The sequence below is a fragment of the Scyliorhinus canicula genome, chromosome 26 (genome assembly GCF_902713615.1).
Source record: "Scyliorhinus canicula chromosome 26, sScyCan1.1, whole genome shotgun sequence".
Classification (NCBI taxonomy): Eukaryota; Metazoa; Chordata; class Chondrichthyes; order Carcharhiniformes; family Scyliorhinidae; genus Scyliorhinus; species Scyliorhinus canicula.
The window spans coordinates 11660092-11683561 of NC_052171.1; the positions used below are offsets into that span (position 1 = coordinate 11660092).

Genomic DNA, 23470 nt, shown 5'->3' on the forward strand with positions numbered 1-23470 from the left:
TGTCACTGGGTCAGAAACATGGGACATTTTCCCCCAGTGGTTCTGTGGGTGTACCCACACCACATAGAACTTATCGTAGAATTTACAGTGCAGAAGGAGGCCATTCGGCCCATCGAGTCTGCACCGGCTCTTGGAAAGAGCACCCTACCTTCTTTGCTAGAGGGATGGAGTTTAAGACTAGGGAGGTTATGTTGCAATTGTATAAGGTGTTAGTGCGGCCACACCTGGAGTATTATGTTCAGTTTTGGTCTCCTTACTTGAGAAAGGACGTACTGGTGCTGGAGGGTGTGCAGAGGAGATTCACTAGGTTAATCCCAGAGCTGAAGGGGTTGGATTACGAGGAGAGGTTGAGTAGACTGGGACTGTACTCGTTGGAATTTAGAAGGATGAGGGGGGATCTTATCGAAACATATAAAATTATGAAGGGAGTAGATAGGATAGATGCGGGCAAGTTGTTTCCACTGGCGGGTGAAAGCAGAACTAGGGGACATAGCCTCAAAATAAGGGGAAGTAGATTTAGGACTGAGTTTAGGAGGAACTTCTTCACCCAAAGGGTTGTGAATCTATGGAATTTCTTGCCCAGTGAAGCAGTTGAGGCTCCTTCATTAAATGTTTTTAAGATAAAGATAGATAGTTTTTTGAAGAAAAAAGGGATTAAGGGTTATGGTGTTCGGGCCGGAAAGTGGAGTTGAGTCCATAAAAGATCAGCCATGATCTCATTGAATGGCGGAGCAGGCTCGAGGGGCCAGATGGCCTACTCCTGCTCTTACCCAAAGAGCATGTTCTTACCCAAGGTCAACACCTCCACCCTATCCCCATAACCCCACCCAACACTCAGGGCAATTTTGGACACTGAGGGCAATTTATCACGGCCAATCCACCTAACACGCACATCTTTGGACTGTGGGAGGAAACCGGAGTACCCGGAGGAAACCCACGCAGACACGGGGAGGATGTGCAGACTCCGCACAGACAGTGACCCAAGCCGGAATCGAACCTGGGACCCTGGATCTGTGAAGCGATTGTGCTATCCACAATGCTACCGTGCTGAAGAAAGGTGGAGTAGATTAGGATTGTTTTCGTTGGAAAGACGGAGGTTGAGGGGGGACCTGATTGAGGTCTACAAAATTATGAGAGGTATGGACAGGGTGGATAGCAACAAGCTTTTTCCAAGAGTGGGGGTGTCAGTTACAAGGGGTCACGATTTCAAGGTGAGAGGGGGAAAGTTTAAGGGAGATGTGCGTGGAAAGTTTTTTACGCAGAGGGTGGTGGGTGCCTGGAAAGCTTTACCAGCGGAGGTGGTAGAGGCAGGCACGATGGCATCATTTAAGATGCATCTAGACAGATATATGAACGGGAGGGGGAACAGAGGGAAGTAGACCTTGGAAAATAGGAGACAGGTTTAGATAAAGGATCTGGATCGGCGCAGGCTGGGAGGGCCGAAGGGCCTGTTTCTGGGCTGTAATTTTCTTTGTTCTTTGTCCTAAAACCCTACACCATCATTGTGATGCTGCCAAACTCCAATGTCCTCACCACACTGTTGCCAAACTGAACCATTCCTGCAGCTCTGACACAACCTTGGCCTGTACCCAACACAGATAGGGCCTTGCTGCTCCCACTCAGCTCGATTGCTCAATTTCAGGCACCTTTCTCCAGTTTGACTCTCTTCCTGTCTCAATATGTATTCTCCGCTTGACAAAACAGGGGCAGGAAATGATCGTTCAAAATATAGGTTAAAGGAAGTTAGAATAAAGCTGATCATTTCCCGTTATCAGAGAACTTGCACCTCAAAGCACACGTGGAGTTCCAAAATAACCACTTCCCAAAAACTGGTGACAGCAAATCTCTAGCTATACTTCGTTAAGTTTTCTTTTTCCTTTATTCGTGCGGGGGTCGCTGGATGGGCCGGCCTTCAATGTCCATCCCGGAGGACATAGAGTCAAACACATTTCTGTGGATCTGGAGTCACTTTTCGGCCAGGTCAGGTACGGCTAACAGATCTCCTTCCCTGAAGGACATTCCGAATCAGATGGGTTATTATGAGAATCGGTAATGGCTTTATGGGCCGGGATTCTCCCCTACCCGGCGGGGTGGGGGGGTCCCGGCGTGTCGGAGTGGCGTGAACCACTCCGGCGTCGGGCCGCCCCAAAGGTGCGGAATTCTCCGTACCTCTAGGGGCCAAGCCCTCACATTGAGGGGCTAGGCCCGCGCCGGAGTGGTTCCCGCTCCGCCGGCTGGCGGGAACGGCCTTTGGCGCCACGCCAGCCGGGGCCGAAAGGACTTCGCCGGCCGGCGGAAGTCCGCGCATGCGCCGGAGCGTCAGCGGCTGCTGACATCATCGCCGCACATGCGCAGGGGAGGGGGTCTCTTCCGCCTCCGCCGTGGTGAAGACCGTGGCGAAGGCGGAAGAAAAAGAGTGCCCCCACGGCACAGGCCCGCCTGCCGATCGGTGGGCCCCGATCGCGGGCCAGGCCACCATGGGGGCACCCCCCCCAGGGTCAGATCGGCCCACGCCCCCCCCGCAGGACCCCGACGCCCGCCCAAGCTGCCAATCCTGCCGGTCAGGTAGGTGTTTTGATTCCCGCCGGCAGGAGAGGCCTGTCAGCGGCGGGACTTCGGCCCATCGCGGGCCGGAGAATCGCCGTGGGCGGGCCTGCCCCTGGTCTTTTTGTAAAATATTGATTGCGCAATTCATTTTTTCCAATTAAGGGGCAATTTAGCGTGGCCAATCCACCTAACCTGCACATCTTTTGGTTTGTGTGGGGGCGAAACCCACGCAGACACGGGGAGAACGTGCAAACTCCACACGGACAGTGACCCAGGGCCGGGATTCGAACCTGTGACCTCGGCACCGTGAGGTACCAGTGCTAAGCAGTGCGCCACCGTGCCGCCCATGGTTTCACGGTCACCATTCGACTTCCAATTCGAGATTTGTATTGAATTCAAATTCCACCATCGGCCCTGGTGGGATTCGAACCCGGGTCCCCAGCCCTGGACCTCTAGATTACGAGTGACAACACCACAACGCCACTGCCTGCCCATGTGCCATCAGGGAAGATCAGCTGTATTTTACGGCAAACCTTTGAGAATTTGTGTCATGCACCTGACCTCCCATGCAGCGTTGGAAAGAACGCAAAGGCACCAAGCTAAGTTGGTCATGCTTGCTCTTTCTGACTCGTAGCCCTGGGAAGGCCTTGCATACAGAACATTCAACGCCCACGTCAACAGAGGTACAAAGCGGAATCGAAGCTTCGCACCGCGAGAGCTGAGCGAACGCAGCTCAAAAATTGCAAAGCTCTCACTCGAGACTGTAAAAGATCCCATTACCTCCGGGCCTGTTGGTTCATTGTCCCACATCACCAGCTCTTTGTGGGCTGAAGCAACATATGACGGCAGCGTAGATGCTGCGTCGGGCACGCTCCGTCCACAGCAAGTTTCAGCGACAGTCTCTCCAATCCCCTGATCTCCCCTTCCCTTGCTCGATGGCTCGCAGTCCATGGGCACCGCCTCAGCTTCCGGGTTCTTCCCGTCGCCCAACACCTGGTGCTCCGTTTCGGGAACGTCGGCGGCGGGAATCGGGACAAATGCCTGGTTCCGGTGCCACACATCGTTTTGCAAGAAAGCGACGTCCGAGGGGTCCATGATAACTTCATCGGGGCTGGTGGCCGCCAGACCTGCAGCTTTTTCCTTCGCGGGCTCGTCATCGGTTTCTTCGCCGAAGGAGGGTGTTAAGGGCTCGGAGCTGCTCGGGCTCGCAGTTAGCAGCCAGTCTGAATTACTAAGTGGCTTGTCAGTACTTTCCGCCACAGAGTTTTGTGTATCCTTGCTCCCCTTTGTCAACAGTACAGCTTGTACCCACGGAATGCACCCATCGCTCTCCAATGAGCTTGAGCTTCCTGAGCGAGCTGACGATTCTAATTTGTTTCCGGCTTCCTCAAGAAGCTGACTGTTCGTGAGTACGCCGGCACAGGCTTCAGCTGGGCCTGCGTCGCATCTCTCACTCCGACAGGATCCGCTCGTGTTTTCTGAACCAAAAGTCTCCGCAGTGACGCCGCGTTCACTCTTATCGCCAGCGGGGCCCTCCGCGTAGGTGAAATCGCCCGTCTGGTTAACACAGGGGTCGCCTGGGGCCCCTAACGGGTTCAGTTCAAAGAGGGGGCGGCCATCTTGTGTTTCCAGCTCAGCAAATTCTAACAGCTCGGAGAGGTCGATACTGAAAGGGGTCACCCCTTGCGCACGGCCGCCAGTGCCTTCTTCGCTGTGGCCATGTCCTTCTGTACTGCCCGCCGCTCCCTCATCCACGCTTCCCAGGAAGTCAAAATACTCCATCACCGAACCTTAAAGGGAATACCACCCACCGAGTCAGGAAGGCCGGGTCTCGGAGGGTTTCAGAAGATTCTGGAAGGTGTCGGTGGGCCGCGAGCCATGGCGATCTGTGAAAATACAATCAGAGTGACTGAAACCTTTGCGCGAAAAATTCAAATTTTTAAAATGTGGTTTTGCAAAGCTTCCAGAATTTAAAATGCTTTCTTTTGTTCCAATTAAGGGGCAATTTAGCGCGGCCAATCCACCTACCCTGCACATCTTTGGGTTGTGGGGGGTGAGACCCACGCAAACACGGGGGAGAGAATGTGCAAACTCCACACGGGCAGTGACCCAGGGCCGGGATCGAACCCGAGTCCTCGACGCCGTGAGGCAGCAGTGCTAACCACTGCGCCGCCGTGCCGCCCGAGAACTTTCGGAATTAAGACTTCCAGGGCGGGACGGTGACGCAGCGGTTAGCACTGCTGCCTCACGGCGCCGAGGACCCGGGGTTCGATCCCGGCCCCGGGTCGCAGCCCGTGTGGAGTTTGCACATTCTCCCCCGTGTCTGCGTGGGTCTCGCCCCCACAACCCACAAAGATGTGCAGGGTAGGTGGATTGGCCGCGCTAAAGTTGCGAAATTGGAAAAAAATAACTGGGCACTCTAAATTTATTAAATAAAAAAATTATGCGTTGCTGAAGAAGAGGAACTACTGAATGGGGGCTGGATGAGTGCAGCCTGAGCATAAACCATGCTATTCGGAATAGATTGAGCTTTAAATTTTTCATGACGTAACTGGGGTAATATGATTCCCTACTTTAGGCAGTAAACTCTTCTTTATATCGTTATTTAATCTGAAATAAAAACCTTCAGGAAGCTAGACTGATATCATTTCCTTTTGCTTTTTACTGAATGTCGAACATCCCATGTGACGGGCCTACTAGCGTCAAGAAGGCCTGTCCTGACCTGACCACCTTCACATCATCCCGGGCACCATGGCCTCCTCTCAAACACTGTTCGATCAAAAGACGCCGGCTGAGGTAATAAAGGTCCGTCCATTCATAGTACATCACCACAAACCACAGATAAACAGTATGGGGGCTCCAGCATGTGGCAAGGGAGCCCTGAAAGGGTGTCACAAACAACCTGACGCCCAAGGGTGCGCCTGGGGCAGCAAGTCGTTCCTTGAAAAGGGACACTTGCGTTTGCGTACGCCTCGCACGACCTCGGGGCCCTCCCGAAGTGTCAGGGTGTGAGCCAATGAAGTAGGCCCAAAGTGTTGCGATGTTAAAAAAAACAAGTGTGAGTTTGAGCCAATGAAGTAGGCCCAAAGTGTTGTGATGTTAAAAAAAACAAGTGTGAGTTTGAGCCAATGAACTAGGCCCAAATTGTTGTGATGTAAAAAAACAAGTGTGAGTTTGAGCCAATGAAGTAGGCCCAAAATGTTGTGATGTTAAAAAAACAAGTGTGAGTTTGAGCCAATGAAGTAGGCCCAAAGTGTTGTGATGTTAAAAAAAACAAGTGTGAGTTTGAGTCAATGAAGTAGGCCCAAAGTGTTGTGATGTCAAAAAAACAAGTGTGAGTTTGAGCCAATGAACTAGGCCCAAATTGTTGTGATGTCAAAAAAAAACAATCTGGCATTTGTGGAATGCAGGATTTAGCTGCTTATATTTCGGAACTGAACGATGGGTTTTCCCGGCTGGACAAAAATGAATGGCATCTTTCAATGCTCAGTGAAGAAATACCAGCTCACGCCACAGACAGGAGGAGGCAGGGTCTAATTATTCCATTTAAACCGCTCTGAGTTGGCTGAGCGATTATGTGACCCAGTTGAGCTGGTTCATTTTCTATTGAGCAACACTTCAGTCAATGGGGCCTCTCCGCGCTTGGCTGTGCTGGAATACCTGTGACCAGCGCAACTGCAGAAAGAAAGTGAAAATAAGCTGCACGGATAAAACATCCTCAAATTTCCACAGTTTCAAAATGACCTGCATTCAAGACAATGCGCAATGGCCTGATCTTCCCTAGGGCTTTTCTCACTGGAGCGAAGAAGGCAGAGAGGTGACTTGATAGAGGTGTACAAGGTGATGAGAGGCATGGATAGAGTGGATAGCCAGAGACTTTTCCCCAGGGGGGAAATAGCTGTTACGAGGGGACATAGTTTTAAGGTGATTGGAGGAAGGTATAGGGGAGATGTCAGAGGTCGGTTCTTCACACAGAGAGTGGTGGGTGTGTGGAATGCACTGCCAGCAGAGGTGGTGGAGTCATTCGGGACATTTAAGCGACTCTTGGACAGGCACGTGGACAGCAGTAAATTGAAGGGGTGGAGGTTAGGTTGATCTTAGATTAGGATAAATGGTCGGCACAACATCGTGGGCCGAAGGGCCTGTACTGTGCTGTACCGTTCGATGTTCTAATTCTCTAGCCTTATCCCCCCTCATTATCTTTTATATTCTTCTCTATTGAATATTTATTTAATATTTGTTTACACATTGTTACAGTCCCGGCTTCAATAGCCCCAGCAATGAAACATTGTGTTCTTTTGGAAGAAATTCCCTAAAATATCCTCCTCTCGCTTATTCCCGGGTAACTCAGAGTCACCTTGTGATTTATCCATCCACACTCGGAAACTGCAGATCCTGTCAGTCTTTCATCGTTCTCAGTAACCGTGGACCTATCCAAAACTCTGTCGCCTGTGTCTTATATCCCACGTGTGCCTCACAGCGCCAGGGACCCGGGTTCAATTCCGGCCTTGGGTCACTGTCTACGCGGAGTCTGCACTTTCTCCCCCCGTGTCTGTGTGGGTTTCCTCCGGGGTGCTCCGGTTTCCTCCCACAGTCCAAAGATGTGCAGGTTAGGTGGATTGGCCGTGATAAATCGTCCCTTAGTGTCCAGGACTGTGCAGGTTAGGCTACGGGTTCATGGGGAGAGGGCGGAGTGGTTTTGGGTCGAGGGCTCTTTCGAATGTCGGTGCAGACTCGATGGGCCGAATGGCCTCCTTCTGCACTGTAGGGATTCTATGATCCTATGATTTTGCTTTCCACTTTTAAGACTCCTTAAAACTGACCTTCTGGCCAAAATTACGTTCATTAGGCTAAATAACTCCTTTTGTAGCTACCTTGTCATTGTTATTTATGGAGTAGGATGTTTTGTTACATTGCAGGTGCTGGATCAAATATGTTGTTGTAATTTTCAAAACCTCTATTTAGTCCCCCCCTTAATCTTCTCCATTTGGGTGTAACTTTTTTAATGCCTTTTGTCTCAATTTCATATTGACATCTGTAATTGAAATGGAAATGGCTTATTGTCACGAGTAGGCTTCAATGAAGTTACTGTGAAAAGCCCCTAGTCGCCACATTCCGGCGCCTGTCCGGGGAGGCTGGTACGGGAATTATATTCCGAATGTACATTTTATCGCAACAACAGTTTAATCTTAACTAACTCCACTGGGTTTCGACACACTGGAAATTGTAAATTTGAGAACAAAGAACAATACAGTGCAGGAACAGGCCCTTCGGCCCTCCAAGCCTGTACTGGCCGTGATCCCACCCTTTGCCAAAACCCCTCAGCCCTTCCTTGTGCCGTATCCCTCTATCCCCATCCTATCCATGTGTTTGTCGAGATGCCTTTTGAACGCCGTTAATGTATCGGCTTCCACAACCTCCCCTGGCAACGCGTTCCAGTCACTCACCACCCTCTGTGTAAAAAACCTGCCTCGCACATCTCCTCTAAACTTTGCCCCACGGACCTTAAACCTATGCCCCCTGGTGACTGACCCCTCCACCCTGGGAAAGAGTGCCTGCCCATCCACTCTATCCATGTCCCTCATAATCTTGTAGACCTCTATCAGGTCGCCCCTCATCCTCCGTCTTTCTAATGAAAACAGTCCGAGTCTATTCAGCCTCTCCGCATAGCTAACACCCTCCAGACCAGGCAACATCCTGGTAAACCTCCTCTGCCCCCTCTCCAAGGCCTCCACATCCTTCTGGGAGTGTGGCGACCAGAATTGTGCGCAATATTCCAAGTGCGGCCTTCCCAAGGTTCTATCCAACCGCAGCATGACTTGCCAGTTTTTATACTCGATGCCCCGTCCAATGAAGGCAAGCATTCCGTCTGCTTTCTTGGCTACCTTGTCCACTTGTGCTGCCACCTTCAAAGATCTGTGGACCTGCACGCCCAGATCTCTCTGACTTTCTATATTCCTCAGAGTTTTGCCATTTACGATATGTTTCCCCTCTATGTTAGACCTGCCAAAATGCATTACCTCACATTTGTCTGGATTAAACTCCATTTGCCATTTCTCTGCCCAAGTCTCCAGCCTATCTATGTCCTGCTGTATCCTCTGACAATCCTCAACACTATCTGCCGCTCCACCAACCTTGGTGTCATTCACAAACTTACTAGTCAGACCGGCAAAACATTTCTCCAAATCGTTTATGAAAACAGGTCGCAAATTACAATGTCCAAAATTTTAATATCGGACGCACTTTTGTGCCGTTTATGTAAAATGGCAGGGGTTGCAGCCTCTCTTCAGTCTGGCTTCGAACATGATGAGGCCTATTCACGGGCAGCACGGTGGCGCAGTGGGTTAGCCCTGCTGCCTCACGGCGCCAAGGTCCCGGGTTCAAGGCCGGCTCTTGGTCACTGTCCGTGTGGAGTTTGCACATTCTCCCCGTGTCTGCATGGGTCTCACCCCCCACAACCCAAAGATGTACAGGGTAGGTGGATTGGCCGCGCTAAATTGCCACTTAATCGGAATTTGTTTTTTAAAAGGCCTATTCACGTCACATGTTTGGTTTTGAGCGTTCGATTGTTTTAGCAGCAGGAGCTAATAACAGTTTATGTTGTCCAGGTAATGTGACTTCCACTACATAGAAACAAAGAGACCCCGGTTCAATTCCGGCCTCGGGCGACTATCTGTGTGGAGTCTGCACTTTCTCCCCGTGTCTGCGTGGGTTTCCTCCGGGTGCTCCGGTTTCCTCCCACAGTCCAAAGATGTGCAGGTTAGGTGGATTGGCCGTGATCAATTGTCCCTTTGTGTCCAAAGGTTGGGTGGGGTTAGTGGGTTATGGGGATAGGGTGGAGGTGTGGGCTGAAGTAGGGTTCTCTTTCCAAGAGCCAGTGCAGACTCGATGGGCTGAATGGCCTCCTTCTGCACTGTAAATTCTATGAAGGTGGCACAGCAGTTGGCACTGCTGCCTCACAGCTCCAGGGTCCCAGGTTCGATTCCCGGCTCGGGTCACTGTCTGTGCGGAGTCTGCACGTTCTCCCCGTGTCGGCGTGGGTTTCCTCCGGGTGCTCCGGTTTCCGGGGCTGCGGGGCTAGTTTAGCTCACTGGGCTAAATCGCTGGCTTTGAAAGCAGACCAAGCAAGCCAGCAGCACGGTTCAATTCCCGTACCGGCCTCCCCGGACAGGCGCCGGAATGTGGCGACTAGGGGCTTTTCACAGTAACTTCATTGAAGCCTACTCGTGACAATAAGCCATTTCCATTTCATTTTCATTTTTCTCCTCCCACAGTCACAACGATGTGCAGGTTAGGTGGATTGGCCGTGTTAAATTGCCCCTTAGTGTCCAAAAGGTTAGGTGGGGTTACGGGGGTGGGTGTGGGCCTAGATAGACTGCTCTTTCCGAGGGTAGGTGTGGTCTCGATGGGCCGAATGGCCTCCTTCGGGATTCTATGAAAGCATTGGCATAATCAACAAAATCATTTTCCCAGACGCTTAAAAACAAGTTTCCGAAACCACGCCCCGAGGTCCAAACTGACACAGGACATGTTGTAAAAAAAATATAGATTATTGTGCAGCTTGAGAGTTTGCAGAGATCGGGCAGGCCTGTGGCCTGACCTAACTTCACCCGACAACTGTGCACACAGTCCATGGCGTTGACAATCTGTTACTCCACTTCCTGCTGCTAGTGACCTCCATTTCTCCTCGCTGTTTTGACTAACGGTGGAACAAGTTGACATTGGGCGTGGGCACTGGCAGCTTGAATTCAGCCCAGCGACAAATTACGGGGTCGTTTTTCTTGTGAACTAGCGAGCTTAACGGTTTACTCATTTGGCCGTGGTGTAAAACTATGAGGAGCCGGTTCTTTAGGAAGCCTGCTACATGTGCTACTGATGTGTCAGCCTCTTTCGGAGCGAAGAAACATATGTTTCATTGAGCCGAACAAGAGCCTGCATACTTTGGAATTTAAGCCTAGCTGCCAACAAGTAAACTCACCTGTGAAATGAAAATCGCTTATTATCACAAGTACGCTTCAAAAGCGGACGTACGCTTATTGTCAGTCGGCAAAACTGATGATTGTCTTATATTGGTGAAGATATCTTATATCGTTGAAGATATCTTATATCGTTGAAGATATCTTATACCGTTGAAGGACTCACCTTCCGCTTCAATAGGGATACGCAGGGAGTTAATACGGGCTGCAGGATATATTCAGGTAGTCCATTGATAGGGCACCTTTCCACCTGTCTCACAGATCAGACCCACTGCTTCCAAAAGGACCTGGGGGGGCAAGTGTGACCTGTGGCAATAGGATGCAACCTTAACCCAATCGAACACCTTTTTTTTAATCCATCAAACCTCCCCTGAGCTCAATCCAGGAGCAACTGGATCATAGAATTGTTTTTTAGATCATAGAATTTACAGTGCAGAAGGAGGCCATTCAGCCCATCGAGTCTGCACCGGCTCTTGGAAAGAGCATCCTACCCAAGGTCAACATCTCCACTCTATCCCCATAACCCCATAACCCAGTAACCCCACCCAACACTAAGGGCAATTTTGGACACTAAGGGCAATTTATCATGGCCAAATCCACCTAACCTGCCCATCTTTGGACTGTGGGACGAAACCGGAGCACCCGGAGGAAACCCACGCACACACACGGGGAGGATGTGCAGACTCCGACACAGGCAGTGACCCAAGCCGGGAATCGAACCTGGGACCCTGGAGCTGTGAAGCGATTGTGCTATCCACGATGCGACCACAATGTGTTCAGACTTATCTCAAATAAAGACTGCATTACTTCGACTTTGCTGAAACGTTTCAGCGACCAATTAACGATCTGATACAGAGCAGGCCTTGTATTTGTGTGTGTGTGTGTGTGTTGCTCAATTAAGTTTCGTGCTTGAAAGTAAAGTTGGCAAACTTACCCATCAGGCTGTCAATGTGTCAGCTCACTCTAAACGAAGAGCGCCTTAAGGCGTTGACCTCTGTTGCTGTTCACTGGGTGGGGGTAGTGGGGGTGGGGGGGGTGGGGGGGGTAACCAGCGAAGCCAACCAGCTTTCCCCTTATCTCTCCTAATTTTCGAAAGCAGCAGCTCTGGGTTTTCAAAAGCCTGCGTTCGAGTTGACACACGCTCACTTCCTTCCTCAATGTTTGACAGCACAGGACTGAGGTGGGAGGGTCCACAGCGAGGGGGCAGAGCCGCAGGAGTGTCAAAGCCACCCCTTCGTGTCACTGGGCAAGGGGGGGGGGGGGGGAATTCGCAGCGAGGCGCGCTGAGCTCCTGATTGATGCGCTGCGCATTCCCCCCTCCCACCCCGGGGGCACGCGCAATCTCGAGAATCGTCCTGCTGCCCCCCCCCTATTTTTCAGTGGTTGTTTCCACGGCTGACAAGTCAAGGGCTTCTGTTGTCTTTGACACAATCAAACCCGGCAAACGAGACAGAGGGGGGGGGGGGGGGGGAAATAATGAATCTCCTGATCACCCACCACCAGCAGAGAACCACAGCACTTCGAAGCCTAATGAGGGGCAATTCACTCGAACAAATCTGCACCCAGATCGGTGGACGGACCCGGAATGTTTCCCAGCTTTTTTAACTCTTTCAAAGCCACTGTCAAACGCAGTGCAGACTTAGTCACAACCAGGTCGATGCTTTCGAAACCTTTCCCCCTATGTAAAGAAAGTTATTTCGCGATGCCGCCTGAGCATCATGTCCAATGAGATTTTGCTATTTAAATTGGCTTGCTGGAAATCATAGAATGTACATAGAATGTCATAGAGGGTAGCACGGTAGCATAGTGGTTAGCATCAATGCTTCACAGCTCCAGGGTCCCAGGTTCGGTTCCCGGCTGGGTCACTGTCTGTGCGGAGTCTGCACGTCCTCCCCCTGTGTGCGTGGGTTTCCTCCGGGTGCTCCGGTTTCCTCCCACAGTCCAAAGATGTGCGGGTTAGGTGGATTGGCCATGCTAAATTGCCCGTAGTGTCCTAAAAAGTAAGGTTAAGGGGGAAGTTGTTGGGTTGCGGGTATAGGGTGGATATGTGAGTTTGAGTAGGGTGATCATTGCTCGGCACAACATCGAGGGCCGAAGGGCCTGTTCTGTGCTGTTCTAAATTCTAAATACAGTGCAGAAGGAGGCCATTCGGCCCATCGAGTCTGCACCGGCTCTTGGAAAGAGCACCCTACTTAAGCCCACACCTCCACCCTATCCCCATAACCCTACCTAACATAGGGGCAACTAAGGGGCTCGTTGGTCTAAGGGTGAGATTCTCGCTTCGGGATTTGTGCTGCAGGAATATGTGAGAGGTCGCGGGTTCAAACCCCGGACGAGCCCTTTGATCTTGTTCCTTATTAGGGGCAGCACGGTAGCATTGTGGATAGCACAATCGCTTCACAGCTCCTGGTCCCAGGTTCAATTCCCCGCTGGGTCACTGTCTGTGCGGAGTCTGCACGTTCTCCCCGTGTGTGCGTGGGTTTCCTCCGGGTGCTCCGGTTTCCTCCCACAGTCACAAAGATGTGCACGTTAGGTGGATTGGCCATGATAAATTTCCCTTAGTGTTGGGTGGGGTTACTGGGTTGTGGGGTTATGGGGATGGGGTGGAGGTGTTAACCTTGGATAGGGTGCTCTTTCCAAGAGCCAGTGCAGACTCGATGGGCCGAATGGCCTCCTCCTGCACTGTAAAATTTATGAAATCTATGAAATTTATCACGGCCAATCCACCTAACCCGCACATCTTTGGACTGTGGGAGGAAACCGGAGCACCCGGAGGAAACCCACGCACACACGGGGTGAGAACGTGCAGACTCCGCACAGTGGCCCAAGCCGGGAATCGAACCCTGGACCCTGGAGCTGTGAAGCAACAGTGCTCGCCGCTGCGCTACCGTGCTGCTGGGAATGTGAGGAATACCACCGTACGTCCATCGGAATCTGAGGAAATAAAGTCAATGGACGGGATTCTGCGTTTCTGATTTAATGGCCGCTTAAGCCAGGGCGCGATTGGGTCCTGGGAGAGGCTAAAATCGAGAATGGCGATCTGTTTGCGTTCCTGTTGGCAAAATCAGGGTCTCGCATGGCGTGAAACCAATAATGACCACTTAAGCCCAATCGTCATACAATTGACGGGAGCGGCCCCCTATCTAATCCCCCCCCCCCCCCCCCCCCCCCGACCACCCGTAACTCCCACCGACCGCGGAGGCCTCTGGCCGCGCGGCTGAAGGCGATTGTTCATTGCTCATTGGCGATCGTGGTTGAGTCAGCGCTTCACACGTGGATTCCCGTTGATGGGCGCACCATGAAGCACGATGGGTTTATTCCCTGGCATCTCAATCAGACCTTGATATCTGCACAATGTGGGAGGCAACACCTGGGACCCAGCGGCCAACATTCGACCCCCCCCCCCAGGGGTTTGCCCAGCAGCAGGGGCATTACCCATCAGCAGAGGGAGTGTCGTCCACAGGGACGGGACAAGTGCCCTGTCCAGATAAGGTCACGTTCAGGCGTCTGGGGTACAGGTGGGAGAATAGCGGGAGAGCCGGGCGAATCACGCCACGCCACCCTGGCACCCCTCCGCGATTCATCCAACCCCTGCTCGGAGAATCGCCGCTCGCCGTTTTTTACGGCGACCCGCGATACTCCGGCCCGGATGGGCCGAGCGGCCTGACGTTCCCGACCTGTTCACGCCGGCGGCAACCACACCTGGTCGCTGCCGGCGTGAACATCGTGCCAAAGGTAAGTGTGGGGCCTGTGGGGGGCGGAGAGGGGATCGAGCACCACGGCCGTGCTCGGGAGGGGACTGGCCCGCGATCGGTGCCCACCGATCGTCGGGCCGGCGTCTCCAAGGGACGCACTCTTTCCCCTCTGCCGCGCCGCAAGATCAAGCAGCCACGTCTTGCGGGGACAGCAGAGGGGAAGACGGCAAACTGCGCATGCGTGGCTGACGTCACTTAGGCGCCGCCGTCACATAATTCTCGGCGCGCCGCTTTGACGCAAGCGTCAAGGCCCGGCGGCCGAGTTTCTCACAACGCCGCTCCTAGCCCCCTAGGGTGAATAGGGTGCGAGGAGCGGCCTCCGACGCCGTCGTGACACGGCTGAATTCACAACGGCCTACCCGATGTCGCGCGGGTGTGGAGAATTGCGCCCAGAGCCTGAGGTCCGGTGAGCAGTGGGCGCCCCCTTGTGGCAGAGGGTGGGTGGGCAGGCGGGCCGGCTGCGAGGGGTGCAATGGGGAGACTGGAGGGTCCCGGGGAGTGGAAAACACGGCTGGTTGCGAATCTCACCCCCTCTCCCAGTTCCTAACAGATATTGAATGGGACTGGTGCGGGTCGGGGTACAGAAGGGAGCTGGGCGGAGGGGCTGTGCCACGTGCATTCCCATTGGGGGTGGTGGTCAGGGCTCTGGTGAGGCCCAGTACAGGTCATTCACCTACTTACAGCACTCAGTGCCAGTCCGCCTGGTCACACTCCCCGAGCTGACAACGGAAGACACTTCTTCCCAGGATGACCCTCCGAGACCCTCGGGGAACAGGGCAACCTGTCTGGCCTCGACCACGTCCAATAGACTGCCCAGGTCAACATCTCTGTCTCAGTCACATCTCTGTCTCAGTCACATCTCTGTCTCAGTCACATCTCTGTCTCAGTCACATCTCTGTCTCAGTCACATCTCTGTCACATCTCTGACTCAGTCACATCTCTGTCTCAGTCACATCTCAGTCACATCTCTGTCTCAGTCACATCTCAGTCACATCTCTGTCTCAGTCACATCTCAGTCACATCCCAGTCACATCTCTGTCTCAGTCACATCTCAGTCACATCTCTGTCTCAGTCACATCTCAGTCTTAGTCACATCTCAGTCACATCTCTGTCTCAGTCACATCTCTGTCTCAGTCACATCTCTGTCTCAGTCACATCCCTGTCTCAGTGACATCTCTGTCTCAGTCACATCTCTGTCTCAGTCACATCTCAGTCACATCTCTGTCTCAGTCACATCTCTGTCTCAGTCACATCTCAGTCACATCTCTGTCTCAGTCACATCTCTGTCTCAGTCGCATCTCTGTCTCAGTCACATCTCTGTCTCAGTCGCATCTCTGTCTCAGTCACATCTATGTCTCAATCACTTCCCTGTCTCAGTCACATCTCTGTCTCAGTCACATCTCTGTCTCAGTTACATCTCTGTCCCAGTCACATCTCTGTCTCAGTCACAGTCACATCTCAGTCACATCTCAGTCTCAGTCACATCTCAGTCACATCTCTGTCTCAGTCACATCTCAGTCTCAGTCACATCTCTGTCTCAGTCACATCTCTGTCTCAGTCACATCTCTGTCTCAGTCACATCTCAGTCACATCTCTGTCTCAGTCGCATCTCTGTCTCAGTCACATCTCTGTCTCAGTCACATCTCTGTCTCAGTCACATCTCTGTCTCAGTCACATCTCAGTCACAGTCACATCTCAGTCACATCTCTGTCTCAGTCACATCTCAGTCACAGTCACATCTCTGTCTCAGTCACATCTCAGTCACAGTCACATCTCAGTCACATCTCTGCCTCAGTCACATCTGTCTCAGTCATCCCTGTCTCAGTCACATCTCTGTCTCAGTCACATCTCTGTCTCAGTCACATCTCAGTCACATCTCTGTCTCAGTCACATCTCAGTCACATCTCTGTCTCAGTCACATCTCAGTCACATCCCAGTCACATCTCTGTCTCAGTCACATCTCAGTCACATCTCTGTCTCAGTCACATCTCAGTCTCAGTCACATCTCAGTCACATCTCTGTCTCAGTCACATCTCTGTCTCAGTCACATCTCTGTCTCAGTCACATCCCTGTCTCAGTGACATCTCTGTCTCAGTCACATCTCTGTCTCAGTCACATCTCAGTCACATCTCTGTCTCAGTCACATCTCTGTCTCAGTCACATCTCAGTCACATCTGTCACATCTCAGTCACATCTCTGTCTCAGTCATATCTCAGTCTCAGTCACATCTCTGTCTCAGTCACATCTCAGTCACATCTCTGTCTCAGTCACATCTCTGTCTCAGTCACATCTCAGCCTCAGTTACATCTCTGTCTCAGTCACATCCCTGTCTCAGTGACATCTCTGTCTCAGTGACATCTCTGTCTCAGTCACATCTCTGTCTCAGTCACATCTCAGCCTCAGTTACATCTCTGTCTCAGTCACATCCCTGTCTCAGTGACATCTCTGTCTCAGTGACATCTCTGTCTCAGTCACATCTCTGTCTCAGTCACATCTCAGTCACATCTCTGTCTCAGTCGCATCTCTGTCTCAGTCACATCTCAGTCACATCTCTGTCTCAGTCATATCTCAGTCTCAGTCACATCTCTGTCTCAGTCACATCTCTGTCTCAGTCACATCTCTGTCTCAGTCGCATCTCTGTCTCAGTCACATCTCTGTCTCAGTCACATCTCTGTCTCAGTCGCATCTCTGTCTCAGTCACATCTATGTCTCAATCACTTCCCTGTCTCAGTCACATCTCTGTCTCAGTCACATCTCTGTCTCAGTCACATCTCTGTCTCAGTTACATCTCTGTCTCAGTCACATCTCTGTCTCAGTCACAGTCACATCTCAGTCTCAGTCACATCTCAGTCACATCTCTGTCTCAGTCACATCTCAGTCACATCTCTGTCTCAGTCGCATCTCTGTCTCAGTCACATCTCTGTCTCAGTCACATCTCTGTCTCAGTCACATCTCAGTCACAGTCACATCTCAGTCACATCTCTGTCTCAGTCACATCTCAGTCACAGTCACATCTCTGTCTCAGTCACATCTCAGTCACAGTCACATCTCAGTCACATCTCTGCCTCAGTCACATCTGTCTCAGTCATCCCTGTCTCAGTCACATCTCTGTCTCAGTCACATCTCTGTCTCAGTCACATCTCAGTCACATCTCTGTCTCAGTCACATCTCTGTCTCAGTCACATCTCAGTCACAGTCACATCTCAGTCACATCTCTGTCTCAGTCACATCTCAGTCACAGTCACATCTCAGTCACATCTCTGTCTCAGTCACATCTCAGTCACAGTCACATCTCTGTCTCAGTCACATCTCAGTCACAGTCACATCTCAGTCACAGTCACATCTCAGTCACAGTCACATCTCTGTCACATCTCAATCACATCTCTGTCTCAGTCACAGTCACATCTCAGTCACATCTCAATCACATCTCTGTCTCAGTCACAGAGCCCCTGGCACCAATCTCCGCCCACACAATGCACAACCAATCAACACCCCCCCTCAGCCCCATGTGGCCACCGCTGGCCGCACTGGGTGAGGATGTGCAACCCCCCCCCCCCCCAGGCCTACCAGGGTGTGTCACCACTGCCACCATGCCCCTGCCACACTCACCCATAGCCAACCCCCCCCCCCAGAGGGCGATCGAACCCCACCGGCTGCTCGGACTCCACCCCGTATCACATGCCAACACCGCACGGGTGGCATCAGCGGTGTGAGGCCTTGCGGGAAAAGGTATTTCAGCCATGCGTCAGGATGTCCAAGGCCTGGGCACTCTGTGTATGGGGGGGGGGGGTGGGGTGGCACAGGACACGGCAGCCATGTCAGGGATAGCCGTGTACCAGGGCCACATGGCAGTGGCGCCCCAGAGCTTGGCTCAGCCCCAATGGGAGTCAAGGGCATCGGCCGGGCACTGGCTGGCCTGCGCTGATCACAGAGTGACGTGGCGCAGACCCAGGGAGAGATGGCCCCGTTCCTGTGCTCCATAGTCTCGGGCAGAGACACCCAGAGAGCGGGGACTGGCAGTGCCAGGTGGCGGAGGGGGGGGGTGCGTGGAGCTGGCCCCCGTCATGCCCCTCCCCATCCCGTAGCCCAGGGGCCATCGGGCCCATGTCGCTCCAGAAGACAGGCGCCAAGGGGGACCCAGGTCAGAGGTCAGGGAACCCAGCAGGCCACCCCTACCAATGATGTGCCGCCTGGGAGACCGTCTTGGCAGAGCGCTAGGTCACGGAAGATTAGAAATCTAACACCAGTTAGGTTGGCGTGGGCAAGGCACATCGGTTCGCGAGCGGAGATGGGGCACAATCCGCGTGCATTAAACACCTGTTCACTAACGTTCCAAACTGACTGTCTGAAGTGTATGAGGGATGGGCGGCACGGTAGCACAGTGGTTAGCACTGTAGCTTCACAGCTCCAGGGTCCCAGGTTCGATTCCCGGCTTGGGTCACTGTCTGTGTGGAGTCTGCCTGTAGTGATGCTGGTGAGAAGCACGGGGGGGGGGGGGGGGGGGGGGGGGGGGGGTCCAGGTTGGGGGGGGGGGGGAGTGCAGAGATGGGGGACAGCAGGGAGTTGCTGGCCGGGGGGGGGGGTGGGGGGGGGTATGTGGGGTATGTGGGCATGAGCGTCGTTATAGCGGGTCTCCACGTCGATCTGGGGCCTACGGGCAGGGATCATTAGCCACAACCACAGCGCATGACCACTGCCTGGTGGGTTTGGTCCATATTAACGTTGATGCATTCCGCCGCCCGGGCATACGGACTTACATGACGGCGTGGGTGCACCTGTACGGTGGTCTGGGAGATTCCGGACGGGCCCACAGTCGCCGCTCAGAAGGACTCCGTGCCGTCGCCGTTCAGGGCATCTTGACGGCCGTCGGGAGCGGGTGTCCGCCATAACCCCACAGTTCCTGGTGCACCATAATCCTGCAGAATGCCGCACGGCCTCCCTGGTTAGGGAGTCTTTAGCGGCAAGCCCAGTTCAGATGGGTTTTTTTATTTGTTGGTTGGATGTGTGAGTCGCTGGTTGGCTGGGTCAGCATTGGTCGCCATCCCTGGGGGTATTTAAGAGTGAAGCCCATTGCTGGGGGTCACACGGAGGCCAGGCCGGAAAAGGACGGCAGATTTCCTTCCCTCAAGGACACTATTCAACCAGATGGGTTTTAATGACAATAGACAATGGTTTCGTGGCCATCTTTCAATTCCAGATTAAACGTCCCCCCATCGTCCCTGGTGGGATTCGAACAGGGGTCCCCGGAACATTACCCTGGGTAAGAGGCTCGCGCCGACAGAGAATCCAGCCCAGGTTAGTTTGTTCACAGACCTTACCCCCGTTAGTTCAGGACAGCTCAAACGTTGAGCCGTGGCATTGACTCCTCTGTTCCCGCCTGGAGCTGCAGTTCACTTCAGCACCATTTACAGTGGGTGGCGCTGCTGAGCAATGCTGCTCCGAAGTCTTCTTCACCCTTGCTATGGGTTAGTGTTTCGGCACCGTCACTAATTGAAAGAGTGTGGCCGTTTTCAGGTGTTGTTGACAGGAACAGATGTGTAAATACCTGGCATCACAACTAAAACTTGACCTTGCGGGAGCTGAAATACGTCACCACATTGAAATTGTTCCCCATGAATCTCTTCATAAAGAACCTTTGCTCCAGTTTGCAGTATATTAACAAATTACTTGGACGAAAGGGCAAAAGGCACGGCTGCTAACTTTGCTAATGACACCAAGATAGGTAGGATAGTAAGCTGTGAAGAGGACGTAAGAAGGGATTGGCATAGTTTAAGTAAGTGGGCACAGATCGGGCAAATGGGCGAGGACAGTGATTTTCAAACGGGGGGTCACGACCTTGCGATGTATCACATGACCAAGGTCGCGGTTGGGTCGGCGGATGGTGTCGCACGGGTCGCCGAAAGGTCACCAAAATGACCCCAAATACCGCCTGACCATGCTTACCGTTTTCTCGTTGGGTAAACTCTCGCTGCGTCACAGTGCATGACAGTAATGGAGAAGCCGGATGCTGTGGACTTCCTTGTCTCTCTGGGCCAGCGTGTAGTCAGAGAGACCTGTAAAAATTCTCTCTGTAAAATACCCTGTGTTCAACGTGAGGATCTGTAATATTTCTTGAGTTCAGTGCGTCACGAACAAACCCTGTTGTCTTTTCTTTTTCTCTGCCTTTTCCTATGGCTCTGTTCCAATTCTGGCAATTAGTGAGTTTACCCTTTCTTTTGATATCTATGTTCTATTGCTCAGAGTCGCCAGGAATCAAATACCACCACAAGGTCAACCGGCAATCGATCAAAGAGCCAAACACCAGTTAGTTAGTTCAAGATCAAGGGTACTTTATTTACGCACACAATTAATCATGCAACACAAACACTGGTAGTTGAACTACACCTATCGACTATGACAACCTGTACTTAACTTCACGCACCCGGCTTAGGTCAGAGGAACAGTGGCCGCTGTTCGGTTCTGGATCTATCGGGTCTGTAGGAGTAACTGCTGCCCAGCTGGGCTCATCCGTCTGGTAGCGGGAGTTGAACTTGACCTTGCTTCTGGTGGGGCTGCGATTGGAGATGGTCACAGATGCCAGGTCCAAGAGAGGACGAACACATGGCGAACTCTTCTACTTATACTTGGGGCCTTTCGCTCTCTTTGGGCGGTCCTTCAGTTTGGACCCCACTAATTGGGTAATTCCTGATCACTGTGTTCGATTCCTAACCAATTGGTGGGCGGGGCCTGGGTGGCTGGGCGTGTCCTAAGCGGTCATTGACCCTGTTGTTTACACTTCCCCTGAACAGGGAGTGGCGCTGAAATGTCTGGGACTGTACCGTCGCTCGAGTACCAGTCATAGGATTTACCGTGCAGAAGGAGGCCACTCGGCCCATCGAGTCTGCACCAGCTCTTGGAAAGAGCACCCTACCCGAGGTCAACACCTCCACCCTACCCCCATAACCCAGTAACCCCATCCAACACTGACGGCAATTTTGGACACTAAGTGCAATTTATCATGGCCTAATCCACCCAACCTGCACATCTCTGGACTGTGGGAGGAAACCGGAGCACCCGGAGGAAACCCACGCACACACGGGGAGGATGTGCAGACTCCGCACAGACAGTGACCCAGCCGGGAATCGAACCCGGGACCTTGGAGCTGTGAAGCAATTGTGCTAACCACTATGCTACCGTACTGCACTTTATCTTATCTTAGTGAAGATGGCCATCAAAATGCTAATCGGCCCATCGAAGTCGGAGTTTCAATACCGTCTGGACTTCTTGTTTGCTAATATACATTTCAGTCTCTGAGCCTGCCTGAGTCTTGGCTTGTCCGTTTTACCCACTATGCTTTGCAAGTCTCTGTCCCTCGTTGTCAGTAGCCATCCCGGTTGGCTACAACCCCGTGTGTCTTCTCTCAGTTAAGCTGGATATACAGTCCCCTCCACCCCTACAAAGCCCCTATGTCCACTCCCTCCACTTCCAAATTGTCTCTCCACACCGGGGTTCGTGCCCTTGAAGGAACCACCTTTTTTTCATCGGGTTTTGAGTGTAATTACCCATCCGAGGTCGTGTTAGGTTTTGAAGGGCAGCACACGACGTTGTTAAAACTGTGCAATACTGAGCCTATTAACCTTCCAGCGCTTGAATGCAATATTCCAAATGCGAGAAATGGGCGTGAAGAAATAAAATAGTCAAATAATCCTGAGTTATCCCCCTTCAGCAACGTGTCAGGGTGGAGCTCTCGCTTGAGGTGAAACAGGAGCTCAATTTGCAAATTTACACTCAACGATACAGAAGTGCTAACAATGCTTTCAACAGTAATTATGGAAAACCTTTTTGAGAATGTGTTGCGGGCCGCGATAGTCGGCTATTATGTAAAAGCCCGGTCACTCGACAAAAAAGTTGGAAAAACACAAGAATTGAATGTGGGAAAATGTGAAATTGGCTAATGTGGAGGAAAAAGTCAAAACAAGCATATTACCTAAATGGTGAGAGATTGCAGAGCTCCGAGATGCAGAGGGATCTGGGTGCTCTAGTGCATCAATCACAAAAGGTCAGTATACAGGTACAGCAAGTCGTTAGGAAAGTTAATAGTGTGTTCAGTTTTGGTCTCCTTACCTGAGAAAGGACGTACTGGCGCTGGAGGGTGTGCAGAGGAGATTCACGAGGTTAATCCCAGAGCTGAAGGGGTTGGAGGAGAGAGACCTGGGTGTGCTAGTGCATGAGTCACAGAAAGTTGGTTTACAGGTGCAACAGGTGATTAAGAAGGCAAATGGAATTTTGTCCTTCATTGCTAGAGGGATGGAGTTTAAGACTAGGGAGGTTATGTTGCAATTGTATAAGGTGTTAGTGCGGCCACACCTGGAGTATTGTGTTCAGTTTTGGTCTCCTTACTTGAGAAAGGACGTACTGGCGCTGGAGGGTGTGCAGAGGAGATTCACTAGGTTAATCCCAGAGCTGAAGGGGTTGGATTACGAAGAGAGGTTGAGTAGACTGGGACTGTACTCGTTGGAATTTAGAAGGATGAGGAGGGCATCTTATCGAAACATTTAAAATTATGAAGGGAATAGATAGGATAGATGCGGGCAGGTTGTTTCCACTGGCGGGTGCAGAACTAGGGGGCATAGCCTCAAAATAAGGGGAAGTAGATTTAGGACTGAGTTTAGGAGGAACTTCTTCACCCAAAGGGTTGTGAATCTATGGAATTCCTTGCCCAGTGAAGCAGTTGAGGCTCCTTCATTAAATGTTTATAAGATAAAGCTAGATAGTTTTTTTGAAGAATAAAGGGATTAAGGGTTATGGTGTTCGGGCCGGAAAGTGGAGCTGAGTCCACAAAAGATCAGCCATGATCTCATTGAATGGCGGGGCAGGCTCGAGGGGCCAAATGGCCGACTCCTGCTCCTAGTTCTTATGTTCTTATGTTAATAGAACGTTGTTGTTTATTGTGAGGGGAATTGAATACAAAAGTAGGGACGTTATGCTTCAGTCATATAGGACATTGGTGAGACTACATCTGGAGTATTGCGGTCTCCTTATTTAAGGAAGGTTAGAAATACATTGGTAGCAATTCAGTCTAATGACTGGAATGGATGGGTTGTCTCCTGAGGAATGTTTAGAGAGGCTAGGCTTGTGTCCGCTGGAGTTTGATTGAGACGTGTAAGATCCTGAGGGGTCTTGACAGGGTGAATGTGAAGAGGATGTTTCCTG

At 51.9% G+C, this 23470-nt stretch overlaps 1 protein-coding gene across 1 annotated transcript in view; it reads right to left on the reverse strand.

Moving 5' to 3' along the window:
- The window catches only part of LOC119957388 (PH and SEC7 domain-containing protein 3-like), a 65497-nt gene extending 53950 nt beyond the window's left edge, over nt 1-11547 (reverse strand). Inside the window, exons 1-2 of the mRNA XM_038785344.1 lie at nt 11458-11547; nt 3328-4433 (exon numbers count right to left, since the gene is read on the reverse strand). Of these exons, the coding sequence (XP_038641272.1) occupies nt 3328-4329 (1002 nt within the window). The 5' untranslated portion in view covers nt 4330-4433; nt 11458-11547. The remainder of the gene's footprint in view (nt 1-3327; nt 4434-11457) is intronic.
- Between the last annotated feature and the right edge of the window lie 11923 nt (nt 11548-23470).